Below are 23,877 nucleotides of genomic sequence, written 5' to 3' on the forward strand. Positions count from 1 at the left end.
GAAAATTCATTGAAAATAGACACTAGGTACCATGATACTTCATTGAAAATAGACACTAGTTACCATGACAATTCACTGAAAATAGACACTAGGTACCATGATACTTTCTGCTGCCTTAATTTTCTGGACTTTTTATCATGTGTTGTATTGCTTCAGCTATTATATCTTTCAGATTTGTATTGAGAGTAAGAATTGTTTTTGTTTTTTTAACCTGAAATCTTGACCCAAATCATGCTGTATATTAAATAATTCTCAAAACTCCTCATACAATCAGGTGTGATTTATTCCTCCAATCAACTATCTATCTGCACATTTTAAAAGTCTCCAGAAATGTTTTTAATCTTTATATAAGTGTGCTTTCTTAAGACCTGTCTGTTCTTACGTTTTGTAAAGGCTGCAATTATGCCTGGTTGAAGTTTTTATCACAGCTAAATAAAGGTAAGTTATCTATTGCATTATCATTTCTGAAACTTCTGAGTGCATCCAGTTGATGGTATTCTCCTGATTTGTAGTCTTCCTTGTACCAGGCATGTTACTGGCCAAAGACTCCAGGCATGCATTAAAAGGATTTGACCATGTAGGTACACTAGGATTTTAACACTGGACCATGCAGTCACTAATAGGATTTTAAATTTGGACCAGGCAGACACTACAATATTTTAAAACTGGACAATGCAGTCACTAATAGGATTTGAACTTTGGACCAGGCAGACACTACAATATTTTAACACTGGACCATGCAGTCACTAAAAGGATCTGAACTTTGGACCAGGCAGACACTACAATATTTTAAAACTGGACCAGGCAGTCACTAATAGGATTTGAACTTTGGACCAGGCAGACACTACAATATTTTAACAATGGACCATGCAGTCACTAATAGGATTTGAACTTTGGACCAGGCACACACTACAATATTTTAACATTGGACCATGCAGTCACTAATAGGATTTGAACTTTGGACCAGGCAGACACTACAGTATTTTAACACTGGACCATGCAGTCACTAATAGGATTTGAACTTTGGACCAGGCACACACTACAATATTTTAACACTTGACCATGCAGTCACTAATAGGATTTGAACTTTGGACCAGGCACACACTACAATATTTTAACACTGGACCATGCAGTCACTAATGGGATTTGAACTTTGGACCAGGCACACACTACAATATTTTAACACTGGACCATGCAGTCACTAATAGGATTTGAACTTTGGACCAGGCACACACTACAATATTTTAACACTGGACCATGCAGTCACTAATAGGATTTGAACTTTGGACCAGGCAGACACTACAATATTTTAAAACTGGACCATGCAGTCACTAATAGGATTTGAATATTGCATGCATTAAAAGGAGGTGACAATGTAGGTACACAAGGATTTTAACATTGGACCATGCATTCACTAATAGGATTTGAACTTTGGACCATGCAGTCACTAATAGGATTTGAACTTTGGACCAGGCAGACACTATAATATTTTAACATTGAACCATGCAGACACTACAAGGATTTGAATTTTAGTACATAATGGGCATCTCTTCTGCATGTTGTTGTGAATAATTTGTACTTTATTAGGTATACTATAGGATCAACCAGATACAGTTCAGATTGATAGTGTGACATTATTACGTATACTATAGGATCAACCAGATACAGTTCAAATTGATAGCATGACATTATTACGTATACTATAGGATCAACCAGATACAGTTCAAATTGATAGCGTGACATTATTACGTATACTGTAAGATCAACCAGATACAGTTCAAATTGATAGCGTGACAGTATTACGTATACTGTAAGATCAACCAGATACAGTTCAAATTGATAGCGTGACATTATTACATATACTATAGGATCAACCAGATACAGTTCAAATTGATAGCGTGACATTATTACGTATACTGTAAGATCAACCAGATACAGTTCAAATTGATAGCATGACATTATTACGTATACTATAGAATCAACCAGATACAGTTCAAATTGATAGCGTGACATTATTACGTATACTGTAAGATCAACCAGATACAGTTCAAATTGATAGTGTGACATTATTACATATACTATAGGATCAACCAGATACAGTTCAAATTGACAGTGTGACATTATTACGTATACTGTAAGATCAACCAGATACAGTTCAAATTGATAGCGTGACATTATTACATATACTATAGGATCAACCAGATACAGTTCAAATTGATAGTGTGACATTATTATGTATACTGTAAGATCAACCAGATACAGTTCAAATTGAGAGCGTGACATTATTACGTATACTATAGGATCAACCAGATACAGTTCAAATTGATAGTGTGACATTATTACGTATACTGTAAGATCAACCAGATACAGTTCAAATTGATAGCGTGACATTATTACGTATACTATAGGATCAACCAGATACAGTTCAAATTGATAGCGTGACATTATTACGTATACTGTAAGATCAACCAGATACAGTTCAAATTGATAGTGTGACATTATTACATATACTATAGGATCAACCAGATACAGTTCAAATTGATAGCGTGACATTATTACGTATACTGTAAGATCAACCAGATACAGTTCAAATTGATAGCGTGACATTATTACGTATACTATAGGATCAACCAGATACAGTTCAAATTGATAGCGTGACATTATTACGTATACTGTAAGATCAACCAGATACAGTTCAAATTGATAGCGTGACATTATTACGTATACTGTAAGATCAACCAGATACAGTTCAAATTGATAGCGTGACATTATTACGTATACTGTAAGATCAACCAGATACAGTTCAAATTGATAGCGTGACATTATTACGTATACTGTAAGATCAACCAGATACAGTTCAAATTGACAGCGTGACATTATTACGTATACTGTAAGATCAACCAGATACAGTTCAAATTGACAGCGTGACATTATTACGTATACTGTAAGATCAACCAGATACAGTTCAAATTGACAGCGTGACATTATTACGTATACTGTAAGATCAACCAGATACAGTTCAAATTGACAGCGTGACATTATTACGTATACTGTAAGATCAACCAGATACAGTTCAAATTGATAGTGTGACATTATTACGTATACTGTAAGATCAACCAGATACAGTTCAAATTGATAGCGTGACATTATTACGTATACTGTAAGATCAACCAGATACAGTTCAAATTGATAGCGTGACATTATTACGTATACTGTAAGATCAACCAGATACAGTTCAAATTGATAGTGTGACATTATTACGTATACTGTAAGATCAACCAGATACAGTTCAAATTGATAGCGTGACATTATTACGTATACTGTAAGATCAACCAGATACAGTTCAAATTGATAGTGTGACATTATTACGTATACTATAGGATCAACCAGATACAGTTCAAATTGATAGCGTGACATTATTACGTATACTGTAAGATCAACCAGATACAGTTCAAATTGATAGTGTGACATTATTACATATACTATAGGATCAACCAGATACAGTTCAAATTGATAGCGTGACATTATTACGTATACTGTAAGATCAACCAGATACAGTTCAAATTGATAGCGTGACATTATTACGTATACTATAGGATCAACCAGATACAGTTCAAATTGATAGCGTGACATTATTACGTATACTGTAAGATCAACCAGATACAGTTCAAATTGATAGCGTGACATTATTACATATACTATAGGATCAACCAGATACAGTTCAAATTGATAGCGTGACATTATTACGTATACTGTAAGATCAACCAGATACAGTTCAAATTGATAGTGTGACATTATTACGTATACTATAGGATCAACCAGATACAGTTCAAATTGACAGCATGACATTATTACGTATACTATAGGATCAACCAGACACAGCTCAAATTGATAGCGTGACATTATTACATATACTATAGGATCAACCAGATACAGTTCAAATTGATAGCGTGACATTATTACGTATACTATAGGATCAACCAGACACAGCTCAAACTGATAGCATGACATTTTAATGTATACTTTAATCTCATTCTTCATGGGAGGGGGGAGAAGTCTACAAGTCTTTGCCCATATCTTTCTTGCATTCTGCATGCTGAGGAATAGGGAAGAGAGGGTCAAAAAGTTATTACCTTTATTAAACTTTCCTACTTTATGCTGGGGAAGGGGGAAGAGGGACCTAAATCTAAACAACTACAGAGTAGTCTCCCTTATTGATACTATATTCAAAATCCTTACCAATATAAGTCAACACTCATGTATACAGTTGGGTGGAAGACAATGATCTGATAGATGAAGCAAAATGATCTAAACAATTACAGAGTAGTCTCCCTTATTGATACTATATGCAAAATCTTTACTGATAGTCAACACTCATGTATAGCAAAGATGTTATTTCACTATGGTTTTGGGTATGTCTGGCCAAATAGGGGACATCCATTTAGCATGTTCACAAAAATCTGGCAAAGCTTGATCCCGCCTCCCCCCCAGTACAAATGCATACTTTTTTACCCTTTCCCGTGTATGTACACACACACACACTCCAAATTCTATAGAATGGACTATATTTAATCCATGCAGAAATAATCAAGGATTAATAATATTAACATGTTTAATAAAACAGATAGTCCACCAACATTGAATGTCTGGTTGCATCAAAGAAATAAGCTGTGTAACTTTAAAAAGTTTGTCTAGTGTCCACTTAAATTCAAATGCCAATTGAACCCAGTTGAACAGGTTACATATTAGACAAATTATTATCAAGGTTTCATTCACACACCCCACCATTTGCTATGTGGACGTACATTATCAGTAGACCCACCCCCAATATGCAAGCGTATACATTTGGGTTAACCCAGGGGTGGGCAAACGACGGCCCATGGGCCACATGTGGCCCACCAAGGGTTTTCATGCAGCCTAGGAACAAGTCATCATTCGCACTGACTCTGTTTATGTTACTCTGTGTTTATCAAATAAATGTGCTTCTTTGAAGTTTAAGTTTAAGTTTTAAAATATTAACAACATATTAACAACTGAAAATTAATTAGATGTTGTTTAGAAAAACCTTTTGTTTTTGCTATTTCAAATATTAATTATTTTACTATGCGACCCGCAACAAGGTGTAAATTTGTGTATGCGGCACTTGCACTGGAAAGTTTGCCCACCTCTGGGTTAACCTCACCTATCCCTTCATGCATACATACTAAATGGACAGACCCATAGATGTTATTTCACTATGGTTTGGCCAAATCAAGATACTGGAGACATAAAACCATTTTTCTCACTATTTTCACAACGAATCAAGCATTCATCCTTCCAAAACTGGCAAAACAATATTAACAATTTCACATAAATGTGTGAATTATAGCATGTATAAACTGATAAATACTCATCATATGTATTATCATATTTACTTAGTTATTTCTTAAATTCAGGTACTCAGCACACATGCTGAAAAGAGACAGGTAGGTATAACAGGACTGAGAGAAATAACAGGTACTGTGACTTATGTCAGGAAAATAATGAAGATGAATTCCATTTTATTATATCTTACTACATATATAGCCTTTCATTCTGAGACTATGGTGAATGACATACTTGGCAGCAGTAACACCTTTTTAATTCATAGTGATTATTTATAGGAAACTATATCGATGTTTAACACCACATTTAATTTCCATAGTATACAGTATATTTACTTCAACTGTAATAATAATAATAATAACAATGTCTTTATTTAAAGAAGGCAACTCAATTACTAAAATTCAATTAATCTCCCTTGAGGCCATCTAAAAAACTGGACTAAATTACTGAATAATGTATTATTAATAATAAATAATTCAAAATTTAATATTTAATGCAAAACTGTGTGTTGGTTAGTGTGTGAAATGCATGACACAGATATAAATTTATATGTAAATGTGACATGGGTGTGAATTTGTGTCACTGTGACTTGTGTGTAAATATGACACATGTGGATCTGAATGTAATTGTGTGACAGAAGCCTTTAAGTGTTTTCCCAAGTAGGAACATCATGATGGAAAAAGAAAGACAGAAGACAGATAATCAGAGATTGGTTTAGTTCAACGTTCTCAAGTACAACAACACTCTGAAGGTTATAATGTGCTCATCATCTCATTAAAAACTGTTTTAATGTTTACTGAATCATAGACATGTTTTAATGCATCTATAGAAACAGACATGTTTTAATGCATCTATAGAAACATAGACATGATTTAATGTGTTTATAGAAACAGAGACATGATTTAATCCATCTACAGAAACATAGACATACTTCAGACATGCAGGCATAGAGGGACAAAGATGGACAGTTATCACACTTAGTCATGAGGTCCATAGGAATTTTCATGATTAGTCATGAGGTCCATTGGAATTTTCACGTTTAGTCATGAGGTCCATTGGAATTTTCATGATTAGTCACGAGGTCCATTGGAATTTTCACGTTTAGTCATGAGGTCCATTGGAATTTTCATGATTAGTCATGAGGTCCATTGGAATTTTCATGATTAGTCATGAGGTCCATTAGAATTTTCATGATTAGTCATGAGGTCCATTGGAATTTTCATGATTAGTCATGAGGTCCATAGGAATTTTCATGATTAGTCATGAGGTCCATTGGAATTTTCACATTTAGTCATGAGGTCCATTGGAATTTTCACGTTTAGTCATGAGGTCAATAGGAGTTTTCATGCCTAGCAACAAGACATAGTGGAGTGTTCATACCTAGCTTATAATGAGATCTAAAGGACAGTTTTCATGCCAGCTATGACATCCACACACACACACAGACACACTTTTCATGTCTAGCTATGAGAACCACACACACAGTTTTCATGTCTAGCTATGAGATCCACACACACACACACACACACACACACACACACACACACTTTTCATGTCTAGCTATGAGATCCACACACAGTTTTCATGTCTAGCTATGAGGAAATTGAGTTTTCGTGCCAGCTATGAGATCCATAGGACAGTTTTCATGTCTAGTTATGAGGACATTGAGTTTTCATGCCAAGCTATGAGATACACACACACACACTGTTTTCATGTCTAGCTATGAGGTCTTTATGACAATTTTCATGTTTTAATTAGGATACAGTGTCAGAAATATTTAAGAATCGTTTCCTTTTTAAATTTAATAATCAAAATATTTTCTTGCTGAAAAATGACCTTTCTGATGATGGTGTGGAAAAAAGAGAAAATACAATGTTTGCTCCTACTCTAAATCCACCATCACCACCACCACCACAACCCAGCCCACACATAAGGAATGATAAGAAATAATGCACTGCACCATGAATAAATGTCCTATGTAAATCACACATGAGTATAAACAAAATGGAACATTATTAAAAAAATGCAATATAGAGGCAGAAAAATTAAAACAAAGTAAATTTCAAAGTTTCAATAAATTTATTATAATGGTCATTTTTTATATACAATATTTACAATATACATACTCCATGTACAAAACATATTTACAGTAACTACATACATATCATATTCATACAACTTTACATAATGTCAGGATGTTAATTCGGATTTCAAATGTGTTCAAATATTTATCCCTATTAAATTTAAATTTTATAACAGATACATGAAACAAAAATAAACAAGTTAATAAATTTTAAAAAATGTTAAATGTATTTATGTCATTTTCCTGACATGCATTAAAAATTTCAAATGACGTGACTATGGCAGCACTGTAACCAGGATTAAGTGAGACAGGACAAAGTGTCCCACAGTTCCTGAAATCCGAGAGACACAACAGACTTGAAAGGTGCAATTATCTGTTTGTAGTTAGAAGCAATGGTACTAATTAGAAGCAATGGTACTAATTAGAAGCAATGGTCCTAACAGCATGTCCAAGCCAAACAATATTAAAAGCAATATATTCAAATATTTATCTCTAATAAAATGGAAATTCATAACAGCTACATTGTAGGACACATCTGTATAAATTGTAGAAAATTTCAACCTTACTTATCTTGTCTATTTTGTGAATCATTTACATGGAAACACATGGAAACATGTCTAATAACCTGATTACCACAGTTCCCTCGATTCCACTAGTTAGGGGCAAAGTGTCCCCTATTCCTGAAATCTAGGGATATATAAAAAAAATTGAAAGGGACTTGTTTGCAATTAGAAGCAATAGTGCAAAGAGCATGGGACACAGCGGTCAATAATCTGGAGATAAAAATTGTTGATTTAATTACTGGTACCTATTATAGTATAAAAGCATGAAAAATTGTTGATTTAATTACTGGTACCTATTATAGTATAAAAGCATGAAAAACTGTTGATTTAATTACTGGTACCTCTTATAGTATAAAAGCATGAAAAATTGTTGATTTAATTACTGGTACCTCTTATAGTATAAAAGCATAAAAAATTGTTGATTTAATTACTGGTGCCTCTTATGGTATAAAAGCACGAAAAATTCATCATCCCCTTGACAAAAAAAAAATTAAGTACTGCAATAATTTAGATCCAATAATTTAATTTATTACTTCTTTTCTGAAAGTGTGCTATATAAGTCTGCAGCTGCAAGTAATAATGGTATATCATTAATAAATATGTATATCATTTATAATAATGGTATATCATTTATAAATGTGTATATCATTTATAATAATGGTATATCAATTATAAATGTGTATATCATTTATAATAATGGTATATCATTTATAAATGTGTATATCATTTATAATAATGGTATATCATTTATAAATGTGTATATCATTTATAATAATGGTATATCATTAATAAATGTGTATATCATTTATAATAATGGTATATCATTATAAATTTGTATATCATTTATAACAATGGTATATCATTAATAAATGTGTATATCATTTATAATAATGGTATATCATTAATAAATTTGTATATCATTTATAATAATCACAATTATGAAATAATAATAATAATAATAATAATAATACTAAAACATCTTATTTTAAAGTCTTCAATCTCCCTGATTTATATGAATATTCATTATTGTCCAATTATTTATCACAAAAGCAAGAAAGTACATATTTCTGTTTTACATATTTACAGTCTAATTATATACAAGTCAAAAGTATCCAATTTTTACCTGACCATTCTGAAATTCCGATGTACCACAAGGACATCAAATTTAGCCTTACTTCAAGTAAAATCAGTCCAAGTGTCTTAAACAAAATCATTTCAATTTCACATGAAAGGCACCATGTAGGTAAAATTGCTGAATCTGCACTTTTTAGCTACGCGTGCCTGTACTCTCTGCTCTCCAATCACCTGCACCATTGGGGCATACTGAGGAAACTTCTTAATGAAATAATTTGGAACTTGTTTTCGGGTATTGTTAGTACGACTTCTCTTGTTTGCAAACCATGATTTCACTTGAGCCATAGTAATTCCACATCGCAAAGCAAGTTCTTTTTTCTCCTCTTCTAAAGGGTATGGGTTATCAAGATGACTGTCAAACCAATTATTCAGAATTCTGCGTGATTCCTCAGTAAGACCATTGGAATTCGATTCAAATCTGGATGAATCGTCTTTCTCTGCCTCTGAATGCTTTCTTTTCTTCCCTCTACCCTCGTATTTAAATTTTATTGGATGCTTATTTCCAGTGATGGAGAGAGTGTTGAAACAACGAATACGTTTGTTAGCCATCCATTTCTTAACCTGCTTTTCTGTTACACCCGTCAACTCCGTTAATTCTTTGACCTCCTCTTCTGTGGGATAGGGATACTGCAGATGGCGTTCATACCACGTGGACAAAATGTTAGCAGCATCACTACTTAAAACCTTGTGGGTTTTCAAACATGGAAGATGAGAAGGAGAAGGAAGATTTGTATTCTCCTTGGAACAATCCATGACGTTAGTAGTATCCATTGGTTTATCCAAATTAGAATTCTGTTGTGAACTGGATGATGCTTTTGACTCCGAATGATGTAAACTTATAATCTGTGACTGAGCTTGTGACGATGAAGTGGATTGGACAGCTTTAGATTTTCCTGAACTTCCACATGCAATTCTTAAAAGAAAATCACTCTGGTCATTCAATGGAGATAATTCAACAGAAGGGTTATTTCTTTGTTCTGGTGTACAGACGACTGTGCTTTTAAAACCGTTTCTCGGCATGGAGCGACTTGAATCCAGGCAATTAAACGGAGCCTGGGAAGATCTATGTTGATTTGGTGTCTTCACGTTATCACAATCTATCAAATAAGATTTATCTGAGAATGATTTTGTTGGGGACATATTTACTGTACTGTCTGGCTGAATGAAACTTGTGTTCTTTGCATGTTTTTTTTCTTTATTAAAAATATCTGAAGTGGTTTTTTGTTTCAGATTACATGACTGAGAGACACTGACAATCTGCGCATAGTTTTTTTTAATGTTCTTATTATTACCTGATATTGCCTCCACGTCCACATCTATGTCCTCAATATCAGATTTAAATCCTGAATCAAATGAATCTTTCTCACCACTGTCATCCAAAGTTCCAAAACTAAGTTGACGCACAGCATTACAAGTTTTCACTACATTCCTGATGGGTGTCCTCCCTTGGCTACTTTCCTTTTGCATTACATTAGCTCTGGCAACTGAATTTCTAATCTCCTCAGCTTTGGCAATGAGTCTATCAAGGTCTGCTTCTGCTTTCTGAACAAGAGTAACTCTTTCCTTATCATAGTATGAATTCACAGATGTCTTCAACACAGCGTTTCCCATACTGGACACAAGAGCGTGGTATCTTCCCATCTCGATCTGTCCAACCTTTGTGCTGTATTCATTTTCTACTTTCAATCCATCGGCACTGACATGTGGGTCAATCCGAACCTTCAACAATTTATCTTGAAGCTGCATGTGTCTCAAAAAAACATCCTGGCTTCCACTGATGACACCAGCAGAAGCATCCATGGCTGGCAACTGCATCAAATTCCAGCTTGTTGTAATTAAATTTGCAGGAACTTGTATTCCATGACATTCTTGGGCTAGCAACATTTGCAAATCTCGAAACATAGGGTTCCTTCGAAGCTTACTCAGGTATCCAGGGGTATAAGCCGGAGAGAGGCTGGGTGTTACAGGTGAAAACATGCCATAGTAGCCGTAAGGGCTACTAGGTGGAGAGGTAATCATGGAGAGATCCATGGCTTGCTGAAGTAGATCTGAAGCACCACTTTGGGGACTGGTCTTCCCTACAGGTGAGCCAGGTAAATGCCATACAAGGGGATTAGCACAGGGCTGGGCTTGTCGCACTTGGCTGCACACAAGGCTCTCAAAATGTCCACTATGAGGCAGTACTGAGGTGTTATCCATATTTGTCCATCCACTTTGCCCACTGATGGAATAGCTTGGAAAATCCATTTGATGGTTCTTTTTCACAGTAACTTTGTATAAATTTTCTATAAACTTTGTCTTTAAATTGTTATTTAATTTTTTTGGGAGTCAATAAATGAATGTCCCTGGTGTAAACTTTACTTACTTCTTCACCAAATAAATTATAATTTAAATAAGTCTATGAATAAAGTATTATCATCAAAGTTACATGATCGCAAAATCTAAATTTTCACTGCAGTACAAATAAATCTGCTATTAGTTCAACAGTGATACAAACAGATACTGTTGTACAGAAAATAAATTCCTGTAATTGACTAAGAAAACGCCAAATTTTTAGATACTACTATTGTCTAATCAGTAAGACATGACTATGTTGAATCAAATACTACTCTATTTATGTGAAATCTCATTGAGAGATGTCATGTTTAAAGACAATTAAATTTAAGATGCTAGAGAGAATAAGTTTACATTTTTATGATAAAGTTTGAATTGAAAACAAAAGATAACAGCTGTAAAATTTCACAACAAGCTCAAAGAGTTATTTCCTGTTTAAAGACAGGTTTTTTACACCTAACCTTTTGTTTCAAAACAGTAATTTCCACCTGAAGAATATCAACTGTAGAGACCAACTCAAAGTTCTCATTTTTGGAAATAAATTCCTCATTATTGCTTCATTGGTTTTCTCAGGTAGGTAGCTGAAGTTCTCAATTACTAGAACAACATGGGATTAATGAAGTGTGTCAGGGTAAATAGGGGCTTGTGGTCAGTCATTAGTGGAATAAGCTCCTTCAAATGAACCACTCAAAGAGCTCCTGCTCAATGTCTGAGTTGAAATGAATTACATAAACTGTCTTAAAAAGAATAATTTTAGACAATAAAATGTTGTTGTTTGAAATATACAGTTGCATGTTGTGTTAATGTTTCAATAAGACAAAGCTGTGAGATACTTTTTATTAAAAGTACAATGCCAAGCTAGGTAAAATTCTGCGTTAACTTCTATTCTATTCTATCACAATTGTTGTGATAAAATTTTCATTTCAAAATAATGATATTAATAATAATGATAACAACAACAACAGCAATAATAAGTAGAAGAATAAGAAAATTAGTAATAGGAATACCAGCAGCAGCATTAGTAGTAGTGGTAGTAGTAACATTGTCCAACAGGCCTGCGGAGGAGAGGGCTGAACACGATACATTGATGACCAAGGACAGAATTCAACATGAAATTTATAGTGAACATTCATACCGTACATATCCGTCTTCTTACTGTATATATATATATATATATATATATATATATATATATATATATATATATATATATATATATATATATATATATATATATATATTTACTGTAACTCAGAAATTAGTCTCAGCCTGTCCAGCCAGATTGTATTGGCATACAGAATATGCCAATAGCTTTAATGTAGATGGTGGGGGAGAGTGTTGTGTCTTGTGTGTGGTGCATTTTCACTACGTAGGTACATCTATTATTGTTCTGTTATTTTGACATCATCAAAATTATGACATCATAATGTAGAAGACAAAAACTTAATTGAAATAGTATTTATTGCCTATGCTACGAGCATGGCATAGGGAATGTGGCAGGGGTAGGGATTGAGCAAGGGGTATGGATTGGAGCAGGGAGTAGGGATTTGGGCAGGGGTAGGGTAGGGATTAAAGCAAGGGGTAGGAATTGGGGCAGAGGGCAGAGGGCAGGGATAAAAAAGGTCTAAATGAAACTAACTTCTAATATAATTTCCTATAATTTTTCTGCTAAAACTTCACAAGATAATATGAATACAAAAAATCTGTAAGACCAAAGTGTTACACTTTTTAACAGAAATTAATATTATACAGTTTAAACTCATCTTTGTGACATAATAAGACAAAATTACAATTAGTCAATAACAAGCCTATCAATAATTCTGAGTGACAACCTAAACCATTTATTGCATTTTTCTCATTTCTATTAAAGATTACCTATAAAAAGTTGGGGGAATATTAACTCCAAAGTTAATTTATGAAGTTCATGATAAAAAAATGCCCCCCCCCCCCCGCGCGAAAGATGTGGATATTCAAAACATTTGAGAAGTAATCTTATTTCTTTCATGATGGCCAAAAAAAGGTAAGGCTACTGTATCATTAGTAAGAATGTTTGCAAATTTTTAAAACAATTAATTTTACTACTAATTTACCAAGAACCAACATATAAAAGCTCAAAGTTTATTATAGAGTGACACTGAATGCATTTGACTGTGAGATTATACAACTTCAAATACCATTTTCATCTAACTTTCATCTAACTTCACATAACAAGCCTGGTGTGTACTATAACAATAACAGTTTATTGCAGTCAAAATAGTGTCTGGTCCAGAATTTCAAAGTTCATATTTGAAACATAAATCTGGCAAAATTAATGAAATTCTCATTTTAAAGACATCAGTTCTCCATATGTCCCAACAGACCTAACCTAGCATTATCCCTTTGAAGTCACTTAATCCACCTAATAATTAATCAATCAATTAAATTATCCAAACAATAGCATCAACAACTGGTCAAGTGCCCAGCTTACTGCCATACTTTGATGTTGGCCTTGTATACATTACAGTTAGTTAATCAGGTGCAAATCCTTCTCTGTTTGTTTTACTGCTATGGTCAGACAGGGAACAGCTTTATGCCACTGTTTGTTTAACACCTACTGCTGGGCTGGGAAAGAAAATTAATTACTGATTGAAGAGGTATTTGACACATTAGGAGGGATAGTCTAATATGCCCTAATTTAGGGTTATGTTGGTAAGCAACACAAATATTCACAATTTTTTTTATTGAAAATTGTTACATCAACAAAGTCTGTCAAAGGAACAGCATGCTCTAGTATTGATAAAAATGTGATATATATGTGTGTGTGTGTGTGTGTGTGTGTGTGTGCACTCTAAGTGATGTTGAAAAAATCTTGTTTTTTTTAATAATAAAAGTATAAACACATAAAATTTACAAAAAACAATGATCTATCGTTTCTCACTGAAAACATAATGGCAGAAAAATTCAAACCACATATCAAGTTTGCTTGCCTTGAAAATTCAGATAATTTATGCTAAATTAGTTTTATGCTGAAATTAGTGAAATAAATTACCACATTATGGTGACATTTTACTTTCATTTTAAAAAAATCTAACAATTAAGTCCAACTATAAAAAGGGATATTCAAAATACCTGATCTTAAAGTCATGAAATGAGAACTATCTGAAAAATCAGTTTGATTTTCATGTTTATAAGACCTCCCCCCAATGTGTGATTACAGCCAGCCAACCATCCACTTTTCACTGCCAACCCATGCACTTTTTCTACCAGGGTGAAAAAAATTATTTAAAAATATTTAACACAATTCCCAAAATTGATTTATGGATCTAACTGAGCCAGTTTTGGCCAGTACTTCAGGTGTCTAGTAGATGACATATACTAATTGATATAATATACACAATGTCAAAAAAACTTACTACCCTAATTTTAAAACCAGTGCAATAGGAAACACATTTGTATTGCCTAATAAATTAGGTATAATCAGGGAAACACATTTGTATTGCCCAATAAATTAGGTATAATCAGGGAAAACATTGTTACATCCTGGTGATTATCATACTAATGGGCTTCAATGAATCCAAGTGAGATTCTAATTTGTCTCATAACAGAAAATGTTATCTACTTCTTGACTCGCAAAAAACATTAATATTTGCCCTAACATATATACTTTTTTAAGGGCTACTGGAAAACATTAAATTTAGGGCTACTAAAAACATTAATATTTGTCCTATCATATATACTTTTTAAGGTCTACATGAAAACAGTAATATTTGTCCTATCATATATTCTTTTATTAGGCTACTAGAAAACATTAATAGTTGTCTCATCACATGTGCTTTATTTAGGGCTACTAGAAAACATTAATATTTGTTCCATTATTATGTGCTTTAATTAGGGCTATTATTTCAAAGTGTGTGTGGATAAAATAATTTTATATTAAATATTTTATGTTTAGACTCAATAAAATGTGGCATGTGTGTGATTTGGATTTTGTAAGTTGCTTTAACAATTTTTCAGTCATACTACTACAATGTCTGCAGTGTGGCAGTTTATAGTCATGTCTAGCACTGGGGCATCATACCACAGACATGTAGCATGATGTCCCACATTGTCACATTATCCTGACACCTGGACAACCAGTCCTAACACTAACAGAAACAGGAACTCTACCACTGAAAGAGCATTTAATCTGGAAAAAGGGGTATGGTTTAAAGTGAACCCCTTAATTGCCATTGGATCTGTTACTACAATTTCTACTAGACCTGTTACTAAAATTTCTACTAGACATATTACTAAAATTTCTACCAGACATGTTACTAAAATTTCTACTAGACATGTTACTAAAATTTCTACTAGATATGTTACTACAATTTCTAAACTATATATATTGTAACAGTAGTTAAAAATACAGTTTGGGGAAATAATGCAGCTTTAATACATGATTGATATTTTTTCTAGAACATATACTTAACTTAAAGTATTCAGACAGATCTACAAGCTGTATATAATTTAAAAAAATGAATTAATGTTTGTTTGTTTTATGATGCTTATATGCCATCAAGATAAAAAACAACAACAAGTAAGACCTTTGACCTTGATATCAATGTCATTGTGCTATCAACTTGTTTTTTGAAAAACAATACAAAGTCTGATCAAATTCCATTAGTATATGTTCCATTTAATGTGTTCACAATAAAAAAAGTATTTTAAAAAATGAAGTACTAACTGCTGACTTGACCCCAAGGTCAAATAAGTTTGGTTTTCTAATTTGTTCAAAAAATCAAGTGGTATTCAATGAAAACTCCATGCCAATGCCAACACATTTTTCAAGGGAAATTACAAAATTATTGTTTGAGAAGGGCACTTTGGTTGCCATGTTTAAGAAGGGCATTCTGGATGCCATGCTTGAGAAGGGCACTTTGGTTGCCATGTTTGAGAAGGGCACTTTGGCTGCCATGTTTGAGACGGGCACTTTGGTTGCCATGCTTGAGAAGGGCACTTTGGTTGCCATGTTTGAGAAGGGCACTTTAGATGCCATTATTGAGAAGGGCACTTGGTTGCCATGTTTGAGGTCAGATCAGCATCATTTTGACTACATACTGTTAATGTTTTAGTTAACACATTAACACCTGGTGATGAGTTTAAGTGGCAGGAAGTAGTAAATTACTGCTGAGCTCTGTTGCGTCAAGGTCATGTAAGATTCACTAAAGTGGGTGGTATTATAGAAAGGTAGTTACACACTAAAGTGGGTGGTATTATAGAAAGGTAGACAGATGTAGCTCTATAATCATACAAAAAGATCTGGAATTTCTAGTTGCACTACAAAATGCAGAGGCAAAAACCTCGATTTTTGGACCCGATTTTTTTCTACCCAAAATTCGCCCATGGTCGGAATCTGATTTTGTGTCTGGATTTTACACTTTTTGATGTCAGATCTAAGGCAGACCAGTATGAACTGCAAACAGACAGATGAACCTTTGCAAAAAGTAGGATAAGATGGGTATTTGGAATAAAGAGTGGTCTCGATACGAAAATAATGGGTCCGTTAAGGAAAAAAAAAAAACAACAAAAATAACCTCCAACTTTTACCCTTCCGCTCATGCGCGAGCCAAATAGCCAATGAAAAATGATGTTTCTAACACAACTAGGCATTATGTTATTGGAAGATCATCTGGAAGTTGGTGTTTCTAAGGATGAATTCAGAAATAGGTTTCAAAATGTGTTTCCTACTTAAATTTCAGACGAAAACAACAAAAACCTTCAGGGGTTAATTTGTTAAGAACCATACAATGCAACCATCCCTTGACATGGCGTAGTGACAAAAAAGATTTTCAACAACATGGATACCATGCTGGTCATGAAGGTTTTTCAAGATGGCTGCTGTGGTGGCCATCCTGAATGTCGAACTGGCGCCAATTTCTTTTATGATGAATGCGATACCCTTTAATTGATGACCTCATATATATTATAAGACATAATTGTTTACAAGAATTTATGATAACAAAAATATTTCAAGATAGTCACCATGGTGGCAATAATGAAGGTCTGATCAACATTTTTCAATTTGGTTCTTTGATAACCATGTCAATATATAATACTACACAAGATAAGTCTTTCTGTGAAAACCACGTCAATATGCCCTACTACACACAATAACAAGTCTTTCTGGGAAGACTACATCAATATGCCCTACTACACACAATAACAAGTCTTTCTGTGAAAACCACGTCAATATGCCCTACTACACACAATAACAGGTCTTTCTGTGAAAACCACGTCAATATGCCCTACTACACACAATAACAGGTTTTTCTGTGAAAACCACATCAATATGCCCTACTACACACAATAACAGGTTTTTCTGTGAAAACCACATCAATATGCCCTACTACACACAATAACAGGTCTTTCTGTGAAAACCACGTCAATATGCCCTACTACACACAATAACAGGTCTTTCTGTGAAAACCACGTCAATGTGCCCTACTACACACAATAACAGGTCTTTCTGTGAAAACCACGTCAATATGCCCTACTACACACAATAACAGGTCTTTCTGTGAAAACCACGTCAATATGCCCTACTACACACAATAACAAATCTTTCTGTGAAGACCACGTCAATATGCCCTACTACACACGATAACAAGTCTTTCTGTGAAGACCACATCAATATGCCCTACTACACACAATAACAAGTTTTTCTGTGAAGACCACATCAATATGCCCTACTACACACAATAACAAGTCTTTCTGTGAAAACCACATCAATATGCCCTACTACACACAATAACAAGTCTTTCTGTGAAAACCACATCAATATGCCCTACTACACACAAAAACAAGTCTTTCTGTGAAAACCACATCAATATGCCCTACTACACACAATAACAAGTCTTTCTTTGAAATCCAAGTCAATATGCAATAATACACAAGATAAATCTTTCTGTGAAAACCATGTCAACATGACCATCCAATCAGAAGGAACTGCAATAACAATATGTTCAATATCAATATGATTGCCCATTCAGAAGTAGAAATAACAATTTTCAAGATGGGTCAATGTTGGCATCATTTTCACTGTGAATCACATAGACATCATAGCAAAGAAAACTTTAAAAGAAAGCACATTAATAAGACAACTGTTCTGATGATTATACAAGATCTGTAATGTGGCCATTATTGCAAGCTTCACTCATTGCAGCTTGTAGCCACTGCAGCTGCCATTGAGGAGGTAGGCAAACTTTGCTTGTAGTCATTGCAGCTGCCATTGAGGAGGTATGCAAACTTTGCTTGTAGCCACTGCAACTGCAACAGAGGTTTGCAAACATTGTTTGTAGCCATTGCAGCTGTCATTGAGAAGGTATGCAAAAACGTGGCTTTTAGCCATTGCAGCTGCCATTGAGGAGGTATGCAAATGTTGCTTGTAGCCACTGCAACTGCCATAGAGGAGGTCTGTAAACTATGCTTGTAGCCATTGCAGCTGCCACTGAGGTTTGCAAACTTTGCTGGTAAGCCACTGTTACTACCATAGAGGGGGTAGGCAAACTTCACCAAATTTACAAAATCTAAAAGATTCATATTCAGTTTTAAATTAATCCCTAAAATAAACATCTGAAAAGTCCTGGTTATGCATCCATTACACAAGTGACCACTATGACTTGAACTGATGACCCTTATAATTTAAATTGATGACCACAATGACTTGAATAAATGACCCTTATAATTTAAATTGATGACCACAATGACTTGAATAGATGACCCTTATAATTTAAATTGATGGCCACAATGACTTGAATAAATGATTGCTATGACTTGAATAGATGACCACTGTGGAGTTAAAACATCTGTGCCATAGCCCTCATGTATTTTTATGGCTTTGAAAGGTTTTGGACTGTGCATGTGTGTGTCTGTGTGTTATTTGGATTTTCAATATAGCTGTATTAGTTTTTTTAGTGACATCATTAAAATGTCTGCAATGTAAGCAGTTTATTTTGATGTCTAGCACTGGGGCATCATGCTCCAGACACGTAACATGATATCCCATCAAGTCAAAATATCCTGACACTAGGCAGACCAGTCCTAACACTAACCTCTTAATGCTGAGCACCTAGCAAGGCAGATGTTAATACCATTTTTTTAAGTCTTTAGTATGACTCAGCCAGGGTTCAAACCAGCGACTCGGCTGGGATATTAACCTGCGACCTCCCACATCAGAGGCAGATGCTCTAACCACTAGGCGACTGGAGTAGTTTTCAGACTTAATCCTTTTTTATGACGATTTAGAAACAAGACAAAAATAAAATCGCTTATTCTTGTGACACTTGTTTAAATTAAATCCTTTTATCTATTTGTAAATAATGTATGTGCTCTTATCAGTCCTAACTTAATATGATGCATAGTTTATACAGTTCTGTTCATTTTAAGTCATATTGTCCTGAAAGACAGGTAATGACCACAGGCAGGCACAGAAACCTCAACACAAAATGTACACTGTTTACAATGATGAAGCTAATTTGGTAAGACAAACAAGACATGAACTCCAGAGTATTCATATATAAAATGCAGACATATGCTCTTAACATATTCCAATATAAACTTTAGACATGGTCTCCTACCATATCAATATAAAAATGTTAGACATGGTCTCCTACCATATCCACATATAAACTGTGGACATGGTCTCCTACCATATCCATATAAAGATGCCAGACATGGTCTGCAACCATATCCACATATAAACTGTAGACATGGTCTCCTACCATATCCATATAAAAATGTTAGACATGGTCTCCTACCACATCCATATATAAACTGTAAACATAGTCTCCTACCATATCCATATATAAACTGTAGACATGGTCTCCTACCATATCCATATAAAAATGTTAGACATGGTCTCCTACCACATCCATATATAAACTGTAGACATGGTCTCCTACCATATCCATATAAAAATGTCAGACATGGTCTCCTACCATATCCATATATAAACTGTAGACATGGTCTCCTACCATATCCACATATAAACATTAGACATGGTCTCCTACCACATCCATATATAAACTGTAGGCATGGTCTCCTACCATATCCACATATAAACATTAGACATGGTCTCCTACCATATCCATATAAAAATGTTAGACATGGTCTCCTACTATATCCACATATAAACTGTAAACATGGTCTCTTACCATATCCACATATAAACTGTAGACATGGTCTCCTACCATATCACATATAAACTGTAGACATGGTGTCCTACCACATCCATATAAAAATGTTAGACATGGTCTCCTACCACATCCATATAAAAATGTTAGACATGGTCTCCTACCATATCCACACATAAACGTCAGAAATGGACTTCTAGCATATCTGCATATAAATTTCAATTAGGTACATATGGTAACATAAGTTTCTAAGCTAATTTGAAGGCTAGAAATATTGGGCATTTATGGTAACAACAATTTCTAAACTATCTTGAAGGCAAGGAATATTGGGCACATATGGTAATATAATAGTTTCTAAGCTAATTTGAAGGCTAGAAATAGTGGGCATGTACGGTAACATAAGTTTCTAAGCTAACTTGAGGCAAGAAATAAAATAACAGTTTCTAACCTGTCTTGAAGGCAATAACTACTGGGCATATACAGGACGTAACAGTTTCTGAGCAAAATTGATGGTAAGGAGTGCTGGTTTTGCACTAGGGGTGAAAAGATTAATCGATTTATCACTGATTTTCCCATATTGAAACTAGAGATAAATAACTGATATAAAATAACACCAATGCAAATTACTTTAATCTTCACAAGTTGTTAACAAATATTAGTCATTTGCATTTTCGTTCTTTAATTCAACTTAGCCATCACATAAGCATGTACTTAACAAAGAAGAACTGCTGATATGAATGACTTGCCTTCTACAAATTAGCAAACGCAAGGTGACTAAATCAGTCCTGCTCCATGATGATTATTTTATCCCATCAGCATGCTCAGACATTGATAACTTGGACCAACAGTCCTGCTCCATGATGATTATTTTATCCCATCAGCATGCTCAGACACTGATAACTTGGACCAACAGTCCTGCTCCATGATGATTATTTTATCCCATCAGCATGCTCAGACACTGATAACTTGGACCAACAGTCCTGCTCCATGATGATTATTTTATCCCATCAGCATGCTCAGACATTGATAACTTGGACCAACAGTCCTGCTCCATGATGATTATTTTATCCCATCAGCATGCTCAGACACTGATAACTTGGACCAACGGAATGGAGATATTTCAGATTTTTTTCACCATGAACAATTTAACATTCACCATGTACAATTTAACATTCACCATGTACAATTTAACATTCACCATGTACAATTTAACATGTACATTCACCATAAACAATTTAACATTAACCATGTACAATTTAACATTCCCCATGTACAATTCAACAACATTTAATAACCACATTTTTAACATGACATTTTGCTACTAATTCACATCTAGTCTCTTTGTAATAAACATGAAAGTTATACTTCCAGTGTGTCATGCAGCTGTTATGTATATTTACCCTGTATGCTTTAATTTTGTATGAGGGCTGTGTCTACCTGACTTTTGGCATGATTGAGGGTTGTGTCTACCTGACTTTTGGCATGATTCTAAGAGGTAAACAAGATGTTTACTTGAATCTGAGTTCAAGACCTGATCTTGTTTATGAGCTAGTGAATATTCTCATAGGAAATTTATAATGTCAGCAGTCAGGTGATATTTGTATGCATAGGGGATTTGGTAAAGGAAATTTTTGATCTGAGTTTGGAGTTGTGTTTGGATATAATTTGAGAAGAATTATTTATTGAAAATATTTATTGGAATTACAATGTGCTCATTAAAACACTACAATGGATTATTGAGAAGTCATTCAAAGACATTTTGGGTTTTATCATTGTGGTACATCAGGACATTCAAGATTGTTTGGGATTTAATTCACAATTGTTGTTGTTGTTGTTGTTGTACGGTTTAACGCCATTTTTCAGCACAAGATAGGCTATACATGGTGGCCAGTATAACTGGTGGAGGAAGAACCCTGGAAAACCCTGGGAAGAACCACCAACCCACGAGGAGCTACTGGCAGGCTTTCCCACGTACCCACGCTAGCTGAGCCTTTGACTCGAACACACGCAGACAGAGGTGAGATGGCAGTGATCCGGAACGGTGAGTGCTTTAGACCACTCGACTCTCGGTGCCCCCTTTAATTCACAAAATTGTAAGAGTATGTTGAATTCTCACTTTGTATTCTAGGGAAATAAATTATGTGTTGATTTTACTAAACTTTTTGCTTTTGCTTTTATCTGTTACACAGTTTATGTCCTAGAGTCATAACACAGGTAATAGAATGTGAAGGAGTTAGTCATCTCTACTTCCATGCTAGGACCTGTTCTAGACAAGATTTTTCTTGCATGAGGAATTTGCAATATTTCTTTTATAAAGATAGCACCATGTTACCTTCTAAATTTCAGTGAAGAAATCAAATTAGTATTAACTTTTTAAAAGAATTCACAGCTGTATAGATTGGAAGTGTTGTGACTTGCAGTGTATTTTCATTTCCTTTATTTAAGTTTTTCCTGTGGATTTTATGTCCATACAACCAGTGTGAAAACTACAAGAAACACTGTCCACATGCTTCTTCCAAACACTAGAATCAGAGTGCATGGATACAAAACTTCCAAATTATTGTGCTTATTTTTAACAAGATCAACAAAATTGACGGGCCCCGAGTGGCCGAGTGGTCTAAAGCGCTCTCCGTTACGGATCACTGCCATCTCACCTTTGTCTGCGTAGGTTCGAGTCTCGGATTCAGCCAATGTGGGTACGTGAGAAAGCTTGCCAGTAGCTTCTCGTGGGTCGTTGGTTCTTTCCGGGGTTTTCCTGGGTTCTTCCTCAACCATTAATACTGGCCACCATGTATAGCCTATCATGTGCTGAGAAATGGAGTTGAACCCCACAACAACAACAACAATCATATCCCACTCATCACGATCTAATGTCATATCAGATAACAAACTTTTCCAATTTTCTGAATTATGAATGTCATTTTTCATGATCGGATTTAAGTTAACCATGTACAATAATGACCTATACCCACTCTTTTCTTTTCATGTTATGTTCCTGGAGATCAAAAAAGCTACTAGTATTTTATAAATCAATGTTAATACTGTAATCTATTTAATGTAATATTAGCTTTTATGCCATCTTGTTTTGTTTTAACCGATGGAATAAATGAATTTTATACTGTAACTTTGACTTACTGCCTTAAATTGATACGTAAGAGAAGGTTAGAGAGAAATGATGCAATTTAAACACTAGTAATACTGTAATGAAAATGACAGAAAGAATTATAAAAGATACTAGTACATGAAAACT

General features: G+C 34.4%; 2 protein-coding genes across 2 annotated transcripts in view; both read right to left on the bottom strand.

The window, feature by feature from the left end:
- Positions 1-23,877, bottom strand: part of LOC149791122 (trafficking protein particle complex subunit 9-like) — a 225,865-nt gene that overhangs the window by 154,645 nt on the left and 47,343 nt on the right. The gene's annotated exons all lie outside the window — the stretch shown is intronic.
- On the bottom strand, positions 9,023-11,413 carry LOC149791123 (uncharacterized). The gene has a single exon (XM_089971476.1). The coding sequence runs from the start codon at positions 11,389-11,391 to the stop codon at positions 9,232-9,234; it is 2,160 nt and encodes a 719-aa protein (XP_089827602.1). The 5' UTR covers positions 11,392-11,413; the 3' UTR covers positions 9,023-9,231.

The sequence above is a fragment of the Sinohyriopsis cumingii genome, chromosome 10 (genome assembly GCF_028554795.1).
Source record: "Sinohyriopsis cumingii isolate HCF-2022 chromosome 10, ASM2855479v2, whole genome shotgun sequence".
In the NCBI taxonomy this organism is placed as follows: Eukaryota; Metazoa; Mollusca; class Bivalvia; order Unionida; family Unionidae; genus Sinohyriopsis; species Sinohyriopsis cumingii.

What these genes read in the sequence shown, in the direction of transcription:
- LOC149791123 (XM_089971476.1), bottom strand. Translation starts at nt 11,391, where the DNA reads ATGGATTTTCCAAGCTATTCCATCAGTGGGCAAAGTGGATGGACAAAT.